The 12869-nt window shown below is 64.6% G+C and overlaps 1 protein-coding gene across 4 annotated transcripts; it reads right to left on the bottom strand.

Moving 5' to 3' along the window:
- Positions 1-950: 950 nt before the first annotated feature.
- TRIM3 (tripartite motif containing 3) lies at positions 951-11093 on the bottom strand. 4 transcript variants are annotated; one of them, XM_040056643.1, is made up of 12 exons: positions 11031-11093; positions 9864-10005; positions 7971-8205; positions 7403-7563; positions 6972-7152; positions 5896-6619; positions 5552-5655; positions 5061-5228; positions 4812-4980; positions 4027-4097; positions 3790-3930; positions 951-1613 (listed from the first exon to the last, which is right to left on the bottom strand). In XM_040056643.1, exons 2-12 carry the CDS (start codon positions 9989-9991, stop codon positions 1461-1463), a joined length of 2235 nt encoding a protein of 744 aa, XP_039912577.1. In that variant the 5' UTR covers positions 9992-10005; positions 11031-11093; the 3' UTR covers positions 951-1460. The 4 variants fall into 4 exon arrangements, with proteins under 4 accessions (XP_039912577.1, XP_039912575.1, XP_039912578.1 ...); XM_040056641.1 differs by lacking the exon at positions 11031-11093 and adding an exon at positions 10779-10829; XM_040056644.1 differs by lacking the exon at positions 11031-11093 and adding an exon at positions 10511-10562.
- Between the last annotated feature and the right edge of the window lie 1776 nt (positions 11094-12869).

Raw genomic sequence — 12869 nt, 5'->3', positions numbered from 1 at the left:
GTTCCCAGCCAGGAGCACCTGTCCCAGCCTGGCTGCAGGTGCTCCGTGAGATGCCAGGGAGATGGGGATGGTGCCAAAGGCTTTGCTGCACTTCGGGCAGGCACACCCACACCTGTCCCAGCAGGGGACCAAGTGGGTGAGGCAGGACCTGCCTCTCCCAACCCCCAGCTGGGTCTGATTCCTGGTTGTCCTGCCCCATGCTGTGAAACCCACAGGTGATCTGTTCTAGGGCGTTCCCAGCATCAGGGCCAGGAACAGGTGTGGACTTCCCTGGATCCTCCCTCCAGCCCTGCTCGGGAATAGGGTCACTGGGTGCGTCTGGGGCCTGGGAACCCCTGGGGTGCCAGGGCTGGTGGGGAATGAGGAGCAGGGTCTGGGTGAGCTCTGTTGCTGTCCAGGATCTCCCACAGATGGCCAGAGCTGGTGAGGACCAGTCGGAGAAGCTCCGTGACCTCTCCACAGCCCCTGTGGTATCCCTAGGGATCCACCGGTCCCAGGGACCTGCAGGGTCTGAGCAGCTCAGCAGGTCACTGACCACAGTCTCCTGGGTACACAGACCGGTATAGACAAGTTCCTGCTCCTAGCACAGACCGGTCTGACCCAGTCTCCATACCAGTATAGCCCAGTCTGACCCAGTACAAGTACAGACCGGTCCAACTCAGACCCTGCTGCAGCAGAGACTAGTCTGACCCAGCAGAGATCAGTGCAGCCCTGTCCCCACTCCCAGCCTGTCCCCGTCCCTGCAGATGGGTCAGTGCTGGCAGAACGCCCAGGCAGGGCAGGGCAGGCGCCCATGGTGCCACTGAGCTCCAGGCACCGTTCCTGTCCCTGCTTGGCCTGGCGCTGTCTGGGGGTGCCCGGCGTAGCCGGGAGGACCCACAGGACGTGAGGGGCTGGACGGGATGGTGTGTGAAGGACAGGCAGGGCTACGGGGCAGCACGGCGCCAGGGTACTTCCAGAATACTTTATTTTGTACATACAGTTTTGTCAGCGTGCGGCAGCTGCCCCACAACCCCTGGAGCCCCCCAGAGCTGTGGAGCAGCAGTGCAGTGGGGCAGCAGGCACACACAGTCGCCCCACAGCTGGGGAGGGGGGCTGAGGAGGTGGAGGGCAGCCCTCAAGGGGCATGGGGGTCTGGACTGGCCACCCCACAGCCCCCCCCGCGAGCCCTTCCAGCGGCTCCCCCTGCCCCTCAGACCCCCCCACACCTTGGGCACCCTGTCAGCTGGGGCTGTGGGATGCTGGTCCTGCCGTGGGGCAGGGTGAGGGGTCAGCCTACGACGCCCAGGCAGCCCCCACCCCACGGGACCCATCCTCACCCCCCAGGCCCGGCTGCCCCCTGGGATAAAGTGCACATAAAGCCAGGATGGCGCTTGGGGGGCAGGCGAGGCCACGGGGCGGCCGTCTCTCCGTGCCCCGCTGCAGCTGCGGGCTCCATCCTGCCCGTGGCGTCCCGCCCGTCACTGCAGGTAGCGATAGGCCTTGAAGCAGTGGTTGCCCGAGTCAGCCACGACAACGTGGCCGTCGGAGGTGAGCGCCAGCCCCTGCGGCCCGTACAGCGGGTCAGCCGCCGTGTTGATGTAGGACAGGAAGGAGCCCGCACTGTCGAACACCTGCAGGAGGTGCACAAAGATGTGCCCGATGGCCCCAGGGACGCCCAGCCCCAACAGCCCCTGATGGCCCTGAGCCCAGGGACTCCCAGCCCTGACAGCCCCAGGCCTGCAGGATGCGCTCCCTGTGGGGGGATGTGCTCAAGACCCCCCCGAGGCTATTCCAGCTAAGCCAAGACCCTTCTCAGTTGCTCCCAGGTGACCCCCAGACCCCTTCCCAGTTGCTCTCGGTGCAACTCTTCCCAGTTCCTCCCAGCTGAACCTCCATGGACCATTCCCAGTTGACCTGAGACCCTTCTTTGTTGCTCACAGTTGACCCTAGACCCCTCCCAGTTGACTGTAGACCCTGCAGACTCTTCCCAAGCGACCCAAGATCCTTTTCAACATCTCCCACTTAAACTGAGTCACTTCCTGGATCCCTGCAGGTGCCCTATAGCACCTCACAGCAGATCCCATGGGATGGGGGGGTCAGGGATGGGATGGGCCAGTGCTGGGCCCCTTGGGCTGCAGTGGGGGGTATGTGTGCAGGCAGAGGTGTGGGTACAGGTGTGTGTGCACAGGTGTGTGTGCAGTTATCTGTGCAGGCACAGGTGTGTGTGCAGGTATCTGTGCAGGTAAAAGCGTGTGTGCAGGTATCTGTGCAGGTAAAAGCGTGTGTGCAGGTATCTGTGCAGGTACAAGTGTGTGTGCAGGTATCTGTGCAGGCACAGGTGTGTGTGCAGGTATCTGTGCAGGTAAAAGCGTGTGTGCAGGTATCTGTGCAGGCACAGGTGTGTATGTAGGTATCTGTGCAGGTACAAGTGTGTGTGCAGGTATCTGTGCAGGCACAGGTGTGTGTAGGTATCTGTGCAGGTAAAAGCGTGTGTGCAGGTATCTGTGCAGGCACAGGTGTGTATGTAGGTATCTGCAGGTACAAGTGTGTATGTAGGTATCTGTGCAGGTACAAGTGTGTGTGCAGGTATCTGTGCAGGCACAGGTGTGTATGTAGGTATCTGCAGGTACAAGTGTGTATGTAGGTATCTGTGCAGGTACAGGTGTGTGTGCAGGTATCTGTGCAGGCACAGGTGTGTATGTAGGTATCTGTGCAGGCACAGGTGTGTGTGCAGGTATCTGTGCAGGCACAGGTGTGTGTGCAGGTATCTGTGCAGGCACAGGTGTGTATGTAGGTATCTGTGCAGGTACAGGTGTGTGTGCAGGTATCTGTGCAGGCACAGGTGTGTATGTAGGTATCTGCAGGTACAAGTGTGTGTGCAGGTATCTGTGCAGGTACAAGTGTGTGTGCAGGTATCTGTGCAGGCACAGGTGTGTATGTAGGTATCTGCAGGTACAAGTGTGTATGTAGGTATCTGTGCAGGTACAGGTGTGTGTGCAGGTATCTGTGCAGGTACAAGTGTGTGTGCAGGTATCTGTGCAGGCACAGGTGTGTATGTAGGTATCTGTGCAGGCACAGGTGTGTGTGCAGGTATCTGTGCAGGCACAGGTGTGTGTGCAGGTATCTGTGCAGGTAAAAGCGTGTGTGCAGGTATCTGTGCAGGCACAGGTGTGTATGTAGGTATCTGTGCAGGCACAGGTGTGTGTGCAGGTATCTGTGCAGGCACAGGTGTGTGTGCAGGTATCTGTGCAGGTAAAAGCGTGTGTGCAGGTATCTGTGCAGGCACAGGTGTGTATGTAGGTATCTGTGCAGGTACAAGTGTGTGTGCAGGTATCTGTGCAGGCACAGGTGTGTATGTAGGTATCTGTGCAGGTACAAGTGTGTGTGCAGGTATCTGTGCAGGCACAGGTGTGTGTGCAGGTATCTGTGCAGGTACAAGTGTGTGTGCAGGTATCTGTGCAGGCACAGGTGTGTGTGCAGGTATCTGTGCAGGTAAAAGCGTGTGTGCAGGTATCTGTGCAGGCACAGGTGTGTATGTAGGTATCTGTGCAGGCACAGGTGTGTGTGCAGGTATCTGTGCAGGCACAGGTGTGTGTGCAGGTATCTGTGCAGGTAAAAGCGTGTGTGCAGGTATCTGTGCAGGCACAGGTGTGTGTGCAGGTATCTGTGCAGGTAAAAGCGTGTGTGCAGGTATCTGTGCAGGCACAGGTGTGTATGTAGGTATCTGTGCAGGTACAGGTGTGTGTGCAGGTATCTGTGCAGGCACAGGTGTGTGTGCAGGTATCTGCGCAAGCATAGGTGTGGTACCTGGATGCGGCTGTTGCCCCAGTCAGCCACGATGATGTTGCCATTGCTGTCCACGGCCACCCCTGTGGGTGCGTTGAACTGCCCGTTGCCCTCCCCATGCGACCCAAACTTGAACAGGAACTCGCCCTCTGCGTTGTACACCTGGTGGGCACGGGGGGATAACACATGGGAGTCACAGGGGTCACTGCAGCCCCCCAGCCCAGCGGGATCTCAGCACCTGCCTGTGGCTGCGCTCACCTTCACAGAGTGGTTGTGGAAGTCGGTCACCACGATCTCATTCTTGTTGTTGACAGCCACAAAATGGGGTCCTGGGGAGTCAAAGGGGGCTCAGCCCGAATGGGGCACAGGGAACTCATCCCCAGGACTGCAGGGCTCAGCCCTGAGGGGAACGGCAGGGTTCAGCCCTGGCCCCATGGCAGGAGCAGGATGGACCTGGACCCCTGAGGCATGGACAGAGCCCAGAACTCAGAGTCCCACGGATGGAGCCACTGCCAGAACCTGAGCCCAGGGTTCCAGCCCAGAACTGAATCCAGAACCCAGACCCACAGTCTGTAACCAGAACCAAACCCAGTGCCCCAATCTAGTAGGTCACAGATATCAGAACCCAGACTCAAACAAACCCAAGCGCAGAACGTGGAACCACATCCCAGACTGGGAACCAGAACCAAACCCTGAACTCAGAGTCTGGGATCTCAGTGCCAAACCAGAACCCAGAGACAGGACCTGGAACTGGATCACCAGCCCAGAGCCCCAAACCTGATGCTGGACCCTGAACCAGACCCTGGCCTCCTGTCCAGCCCCAAAACTCAAACCAGAGCTCAGAACAAGTCCTGAGCCCAGAATCTGAACCCACAGCCCAGAATCCAGAAAGCCAATCTAGAGTTGGAGCCCAGACCTCCCCCCAGCCTCAGGCCATTCCTAGGGGTCCCAGTGCCACCAGCCGCCCCAGCAATGTGGGCCACACAGTCCTGCCTGCCGCGGCCCCTGGGGAGCCCAGGTCAGCCGGGGGGTCCCAGGAATACCTGCAAACTGGCGCTCAGCGGTGCCGCGGGAGCCAAAACGTGCCACCAGCTTCCCGTTGGGCTGGAAGATGAAGACGCAGCAAGCCTTGTTGTCCACCACGATGATGTGCCCATTGCGGTCCACGGCGACGCCCTTGGGGCCCATCAGCCGCCCCGCGCCCAGCTTTGTCTGGGGAGGACGGGGAATCAAGGTGGGAGGTGCCATGGACCCCCCACCCCCTCAGAACCCGGCATCCTGCTTTCCCTCACCTTGAACTTGCCCTCAGGTGAGAACACGCTGACCCAGCGGTTGTCGTAGTCAGCCACAATGATGTCACCGTTGGTGTCCACCGAGACCCCCGTGGGGCGCTGGAGCTGCCCTGGGGAACGCCCCCGCACCCCGAAACGCAGCCGGAACTGTCCCTCGTTACTGAACACCTGGGAGGGCAGCAGGGTCAGGGCGATCAGGAGGAACACCCCCACACTTTGAAACGCAGCCAGAACTGCCCCTCGTTGGAGAACAACTGTGGGGGCCAGGAGGGAGCAGGGGGAGTCACTGGGGGTCCTGGGAGACGACCACATCTGCACACATTGGTTACTGCTGATGGGGTCAGTGTGGTCATGGGGATCCAGGGTTACCCAGGGGGATCCCGGGGGGGCCAGTGGGGAACTCAGGGGTCCGTATCTGCGTGCACTGATTGTTGCTGTTGGGGTCAGTGGAGGTCCTGGCGGGGTTTGGAGGTACCAAGGGTGTCCATTACCTGCACGCACTGGTTGTTGCTGTCAGCCACGACGATGCGGCCGGCGCTGGACGTCGAGATCCCCTGCAAGTTGGTGAACTCGCCCTTCTCCCGGCCACGGCTGCCTGCAGGCACCGGTCAGGGGAGCACATGGGGCCCCAGGAGACCACTCACCAGCCCGGTAAACCCCTGCCACCTTCTGGGGCCCTCCACCACCACCACCATTACCCCAGAAATGGGCCCACGAGGAGCCCAGGGAGACCCCACCGTCCTGGGGAGTCCCTACGGCTGCAGGGAGCCCTAAGGAGCCCCCCACATCCCAAGAGTCCCCCCTTGCCCCAGGACCCCCCACGCCCCCTGCTCACCGACGCGAAAGATGAGCTCGTCCTCAATGGGGTTCTCCTTGCGCTTGGCGCTGCCGTACATGCTGGCGGGGCGGCGCAGGGCCTTCTGCCGCACGTGCCCCCCACCTGGGGACTTGACGCGGCGCTTGGCCTCCTCGGGGGACGGGGGCACGTCGCTGGGGCGCAGGGCGCGCGCACGGAAGGGGGAGCCGCGCACGGGCTGCCCGTAGAGCAGGATGGAGAGCACGAAGTCGCCCTCGGTGCGCGGCGTGTAGGCCAGCTCATAGGTGCCGTTGCGGTTGTCCTGCACCTCGGCCTCGGCCGCGGCGCCGTCGGGACCCGTCACGGCGAAGCGCAGGCGGGCGCCGCCGCTGCGCACCAGTGCCCCGTCCTTGTCCTTGGTGGTGACGCTGAGCGAGCAGGGCTGCCCCACCACGGCCTGGCGCAGCCCCTCGCCCGTGGCCACCGTGGTGTGCGCCGTGGCGCTGGTGGTCAGCAGAGCGCCCAGGTTCTGGATGGAGCGGCGCAGCCCCTCGGGCTCGGCGTGGAACTCGAGCTGCGCGTTCTCGTGCGGGTGCTCGGGGAAGGGCCGCGCCGCCAGCTCCCGCAGCCGCTCGCCCATCTGCTTCTGCACCAACAGCACCTCCGTGGCCGAGCCGTGGTGCAGCGCCTGCTCTGTAAACGCGCAGCTGCTCAGGATGCTCTCCTGGCCCTGCCGCAGCACCTCCAGCTGTGCCTCCAGCACCTGTGGGACAGGAACGTCACCTGTGGCACCGGGTGGGACCCCGGTGCCGGCACCAACACGTGAACCGCGTCCCGGCCCTGCCGCAGCAACCTCCAGCTGCGCCGCCGTGCGTCCCGCAGGGGGGGCATGCCTCTGTGGTGTCAGTGAGGAACCCCCACACCCAGCACCCCTGACCAGTGCTCCACCTGCACCCCCACTGGCACCCCAGCCACGGCCACAACCCCAACCCTGGCGCTGCACTGGGACCCCAGCTGTTGCACCAGCGGGGCCAGCGGCACTGGGGTATGGCTGGAGCACCCACACACCCTCCCAGGAAGGGCCGGTGAAGGGCACCGAGCCACAGGTATGTTACCTGCTGCTTGGCGGCACAGGTGGCCTCCAGGTCGCGCAGCAGCACCTCCCGCCGCTGCCGCAGCGCCGCCTCCAGCTCCTCGAAGCTGCTCCCGATCTCTGCCTCGGCCTCAGCCCGGCGTTGCCCCAGCTGCCGGCTGATCTCGGCCACCAGTCCCACAGCTGCCGCCAGCTGTGGGAGCCTGGGGAGACACGGGGAACCCCTGAACTGCCAAACCCCACCAGCCCCACCTGAACCCCGAAGCCCCCCACAGCACCCTCATCCAGCTGTGGTATCCTGCAGAAGGAGGACATGGGGACTCCCTGAACTCTCAAACCCCACAGTACCCACGATGCCCTCAGGCACGCCTTCCCCTGTACCAGGTGTGGGTGGCATCAAGCTGGCGCTGCAACCAGCAAGAGCAGGGCCACAGGGACCCCCAACCCTCATACCTGGCGCGCACAGCGTCGAGCTGGTGCTGCAGGGCTGCCTTGTGCTGCTCCAGCACATCACGCAGCGGCACGGTGCGGTGGTCCCGGTGCTCCCGTCGCTCCCCCTCTGTGCACTCCCGGCACATGGCCGTCTCGCAGGGCTCGCAGTAGAACTCCATCACCTGCCACACCTGCGCTCACCTGCTGCCCCGCACCCCAGCCCACAAGACCCTGCAGCCTGCCCCAAACCATCTCCCGAGCCCACACAGCCTCTCCCAGACTCCCTGGACCACTGCAGCTTTCCCAGACCCCCTCTGGACCCTTTCTCCAAGGCCTGCAGCCCCCCCGACCCCCTTGACACTCACAGCCCTTCCAAATCCTCACAGACATCCTTAGCCTTCCCCAGACCCCAGGCCTGCTAAAGCCTTTCCAGCTCCTGCAGGTCCCCAGTCCCCCTGAGTCACATCAGCCCCCCGAAGCTCCCGGGCCCTCCCAGACACCTGCAGCCCCACCAGGTCCCTGCAGCCACTCCCAAACACCCTGAGCCCCTACAGTCCACTGCAGCCCTCGCCAGCCCCTCGGCCCCCACCTTTCCCTCGTGGTTCGGGCAGCAGAGCGGCTGCCCGGTGGCGGCGCCCAGGGGGGGCAGGGGTGCAGGGGGGGCCCCGCGGGGGTCAGGATCCCGCTGCAGCACCTCCATCAGGTTGGTGATGAAGAAGTTGTTGGGCAGCGCCGGGACCCCCCGCTCAGGCAGGATCGAGGTCTGGCGGCACACAGGGCACGACAGGGACAGGCTCTGGGCCGGAATGTAGTTCTGCAGACACCTGGGGTCACAGGGGTCACGGGGGTCACTGGGGTCAGGGGTCACATGGGGCATGACAGGGACAGACTCTAGGTCAGGACATGAAGGGGGCAGGGACGGGAAGGGGGTTGTGGGGGCACAGGGGGTACGTGGGCACAGGCATAGGGACAACAGGGGGACAGATGAGGGGCTGGATGGGGGACAGGAGCTGCTGGGGATGGGGGATGGCAGTAGAGGGATGAAGAGACGGATGGATGGACATGGAAACGGGAATGGGCAGGCAGGTTGATGGGGGGACAGAAGGGGGAACATGCCACCTAGGGTTGGGGCACGTAGAGAGTGGGATGGACAGATGAACACAAGGGTCAGGGTGCAGGACAAGGGCACATGGATAGGCCTGGGGACTGGCAGTGACACGGGGACAGATGGATGGACAGAGAGACTCCACGCAGTGACAGTGGGACAGGGGGCAGCAGGACAGACAGACAGGGCCATGGGGAACACAGGGAGAAGGGAGCAGCGAGATAGACGGGAGGGTTAGGGTGCAGGCAGAGAGCAGGGGAAGAGATGGCAGGGCCACACAGTGTCACACTGGGGTGCAGGAGGGGGACAGACGGACAGACAGGTGGGCGTGCTGTGCAGTGTCACACTAGGATGGGAGACACAGATGGACAGACAGACAGGAGGGCTATGTGGTGTCACACCAGGCGGGGGAGCGGCAGAGGAGCAGGCAGTCAGACAGATGGACAGGATGGACACGGGGCAGCAGTGCCAGTGCCCCTGGGGAGATGGATGGATGGACAGACGGATGGAGTGGGGGGCTGGAGCAGGGCCAGAGGGCTCTGGGAGCACAGAGAGATGGGGCCATCAGCAACAAGGACCCCCCACTTGGGGACCCCAGCCACGGCGCCCCAAGCACTCACACTCAGGGAGCTCAGGGGCTGTGCAGCCCTCGCAGAGAAGTGGGGTGTGAGGGGCAGTGGGGTCCCAGCACTGCCATGGGCTGTGGAATGCAGGGGGGGCCCAGTCCCCCCGCCAGGGGCACAGGGAGGCTCAACCTCATCTCCCACTGGGAGGGCAGGGAGTGCAGGGGGGCCTGGCTCACCACCAATGGGGGCCAGAGGGCTCTGCCCACACTGCAGGTTTAGGGGGTGCAGTGGGGCACACTGGGGGTCCAGCCGGTAGTGGTGGGGTACGGGCTCAGGGACACAGGGATGCAGCAGGGCAGACGGGGGCTGGGTGCACTGGGGGCAGAGGGGATGGATGCTGGAGGGGGCAGAGGGTGCAGTCAGGACACAGAGGGTGCTTTGGGAGGGTGGCAGTGGCAGGGCTGCAGTCAGTGGGGTGCAGGGAGGCCAAGGGCATGGGGGGGATGTGCTGGGGTTGAATGCTGGCGGGGTGCAGAGGGCACGGGAGGGATGTAGGGGTGCTCAGAGACAGGCTGGGGATGGAGGGTGGGTTCCAGGGCACAGAGGGAATACCGGAGGTGCAGTGAGGTGGAGGAAGTGTAATGAGAGGTCCCACCCCGCACGGAAGGGGTACAGGCAGGGATTGGGCTCAGGGGGTGCAGGAGGGACTCAGGAGGGGTTCAGGAGGTCCCATCTCTCACAGAAAGCATGCAGGCAGGGATGGGGTTTGGGAGGATGCAGGGGGGCTCAGCGTGGGTTCGGGAGGTCCCACCTCTCGCAGAAGGTGTGCAGGCAGGGCAGCACCTTGGGGTTGCAGTAGCGGTCAAGGCAGATGCTGCAGATCAGGAACTGTTGGTCAATCTGCCGCACCACCGGGCTGGCGGGCTCATGGCGGGCCATGGTGGCTCCTCAGCCTGGGAGGCACACCACAGTGAGGGGCAGGCACCCTGCAACACCCCTTGGGGCTCCACGGCACCCCACAGCCACCCCCAGCCCCAACCCACGGCGCCACACAACCCCCACACACCCCACAGGCTCGTGGTGGGTCACGGCAGACCCCCAGCCCGAGAACGGGGGGAATCCAAATGCGTGGGAGGCACTGCGTGGCACCCTGCAGCCCACCACGCAACCCACAATGCCCCACAGCCCCCCGCCCACCCCACAGCCTCGCAGAGGGACATATCGGACACTCACCCTGCGGCGTGAGGACTCAGCACCCTGGGGCGCCCACAGGCCTGACCCGTGGCACCCACCCCAAGGCACCCCACACTTCCTTGCCCCACAGACACCGTGTGGGGCACACACGGGGACTCTCCCTGGCCCCCACCATGCCCGTGAGCCCCGGGCACGCAAAGCCAGCCCCACACGTTCCCCCCCGCCCTCACACGCCACCGTGCCCCACGGCACCGCCCCACCTACCCCCTGGCCCTCGGAACCCGCTCATCCCACAGCCCCCTCCGCTTCTGCCCCGTGGCACCCGCCCCCATCCACAATAACCAATCGTCTACCCCACAGGGCACCCGCGGCACCCACCCTCCCGCCCCACGGGGCACGCCCCAACCCCACCGCCCTCCTCCCGAGCCCCCCGGCACCCACCCGACCCCCGTCCCACGGGACATCATCACCCGCTGTCCCTCGCTCCCCGCGGCCCCCCGCGCCCCGTCACCCCCCGGCCCCCTCCCCTCACCGCGGCCCCGCTCACGGCGCTGCGGCGGCTCCGCGCTCCAGGCCCCGGCCCCGCCCCGGCCGCCATTGTGCGGCACCGCCCCCCCCGCGGCACCGGGACGCGGCGGGGGCCGGCGGGGGGGGGTCCCGCACCCCGCGGGCCCCCGGGGGTCTCTGCCCGCAGTGACCGCGCCCCGCCCGCCCCCCGCGCACCCCACACGGCGGACGCGGCCTGCCCCGCTCCGCCCCCCCGCGGGACCCCGCACCCACTCACCCCCCCCGCGGCCCCCTCCTCGCTCCGGCGCGCGCCGCGGGACCCCACGGCGCATCCTCGGCCCCGGCCCGGGATGCGACAGGGAGGCGGCCGGGCCGGGCGGCACCAAGCGCGCTCCGGAGGGGGAGGTAAAACGTGCCGCCGCCTCCCCGTTTCGCGGAACCCGCCCCCGAGGACACCCCGCTCGGGGGTGGGAAGGAGCCGCCGTAGGACGTGTTGCCGCCCCCGACCGGGGGTTTCGCGGGGAGGGTCCCGCGGGAAAGCGGGTAAAGCGACCCCTCGGCTCCCCCCACAACGTCAGTGGTCTCGCCTGGGCTGTGGCTCTGCGGCTGGGGGGGGCTCCGCGCATCCAGGGGTACCCGGCTGTTGCCACGGCAACCACATCCCGACCCCGAATTTGGGGAGGGGGGGGGGGGCCGCGGTTTTGACCCCAAATTGGAGGGGGAATAGGACCGGGGAATGTGAGCACGCACTGGTGGGTGAGGGCATGGCGGGGCCGGGGGCTACCAAGTGTAGGGTGACGGGCAGTATGAACTGGGAAGTAGGAGGAATATAAAAGGGGATAAAGGGGGGGAGAAAGAGAAGGTCAAGGCAAACAAGTGGATATAAAGGGGGGCGAGGGGGATGCGCAGGTAAAAAGAGGAGTAAGATAGGGGTTACAGAGGGGCGGTATAAAGAAGGTACAGGCAGGCCACAAAGAGCGGGGGGATAGGAGCCAAACCAGAGCCCAGTAGGCCCATGCCAGCCCCTCGGTGTAGGGAGCCCACGGTTCTTCCCACCTGCCACAACTCCTCCGCCACGTGGGACCCCCTCCCCACCCGGCAGGGCAGGGGCCCCACTCCATTCAGGACGTGGCATCAAGCCCACCTGCAGCAGCTTCCCAGGGAATTCCAGCAGCTCCTGGCTGCTTCCTTTGGGTGAGGCAGGTGAGGCAGCAAGCAGGCCCTCGTGGACAGAGCATCCTGCCAGAGCTGGAGCTCCAGGGGTGCAGAGGGGGTGCCCCTATTCCCGGCCAGGTCACTGCAGGAGTGGGCCACGGGGGGAATGATGGACACAGGGATGGGAACGTCCTGACCCGGCCCAGCAGATGGACCCCCAGCCCTGTGGGGATCCATTGGAAAGAAGCAGCTCTAGGATGGGCCCAAACCTCTGTGATGAACTGGCCCCCCAATAAATCTGTCCCCATCCATACGGGGGGCTCCAGCATGCTCCCCTGACCCTCCACCTTGGCCTCAGTGTCTGGAAGGTTCCACAGCCAGGCCAGACCTGGCTGTGCAGCTAGCACAGTCTGCTAGGAGCAAGGATGATCGTGAGGGTGATAGGGGGGGTGACCTGCCCTGGAACATGGGGCCCACCCCGAGGACCTTCCACTCCCAGCCAGGCACCACCAGAAGCAGCAGAAGGCGCTGAGGGTCAGCATGTCCCATGGACACCTACAGCACAGTGGAGATCAGGGGCTGGGACATCTGCAGCACAGGAGGATCAAGTTGGCTCCCCTCCACCAAGGACTTCCTCTGGCCCTCCACCCTCACCTCCAGCAGCTCCTCACCCCGCAGAGACCCCCGGTCCTTCCCCAGTATTTCCCAGTATCCCACATAGCTTGGTGGATGGCCCCTCATCCCTGGGGGGGCAGATACCCACACAACTCCAACAGCTCAGTATGGCCAAGGATTGCCCATGTCCATGTCTGGGGAGTGGCAGGACTCCATGGGAGGGTTTCAGTGTTCCGGGGGGTAGGGCGGGGCAGGGAGAGAGGGTGTCCAGGAGGGAGGTTCGAGGGGGTGGGAATCTCCTGGGGTTTTCTGAATGACTGTCCCACAGGCCAGTCAGTGTTCTGGC

This window comes from Hirundo rustica, chromosome 2, assembly GCF_015227805.2.
Source record: "Hirundo rustica isolate bHirRus1 chromosome 2, bHirRus1.pri.v3, whole genome shotgun sequence".
In the NCBI taxonomy this organism is placed as follows: Eukaryota; Metazoa; Chordata; class Aves; order Passeriformes; family Hirundinidae; genus Hirundo; species Hirundo rustica.
Note: the sequence above shows the minus strand (reverse complement) of the source record. Positions and strands in the feature narration are given on the sequence as shown.

Excerpts from the sequence above, each read along its gene's own strand:
- TRIM3 (XM_040056643.1), bottom strand. The coding sequence starts at position 9,991 with ATGGCCCGCCATGAGCCCGCCAGCCCGGTGGTGCGGCAGATTGACCAA. Across the intron at positions 7,564-7,970 it reads GCCCGAACCACGAGGGAAAG|GTGATGGAGTTCTACTGCGA; the intron begins GTGGGGGCCGAG and ends CAGGTGTGGCAG. Across the intron at positions 5,229-5,551 it reads GCAACAACCAGTGCGTGCAG|GTGTTCAGTAACGAGGGACA; the intron begins GTAATGGACACC and ends CTGCCCTCCCAG.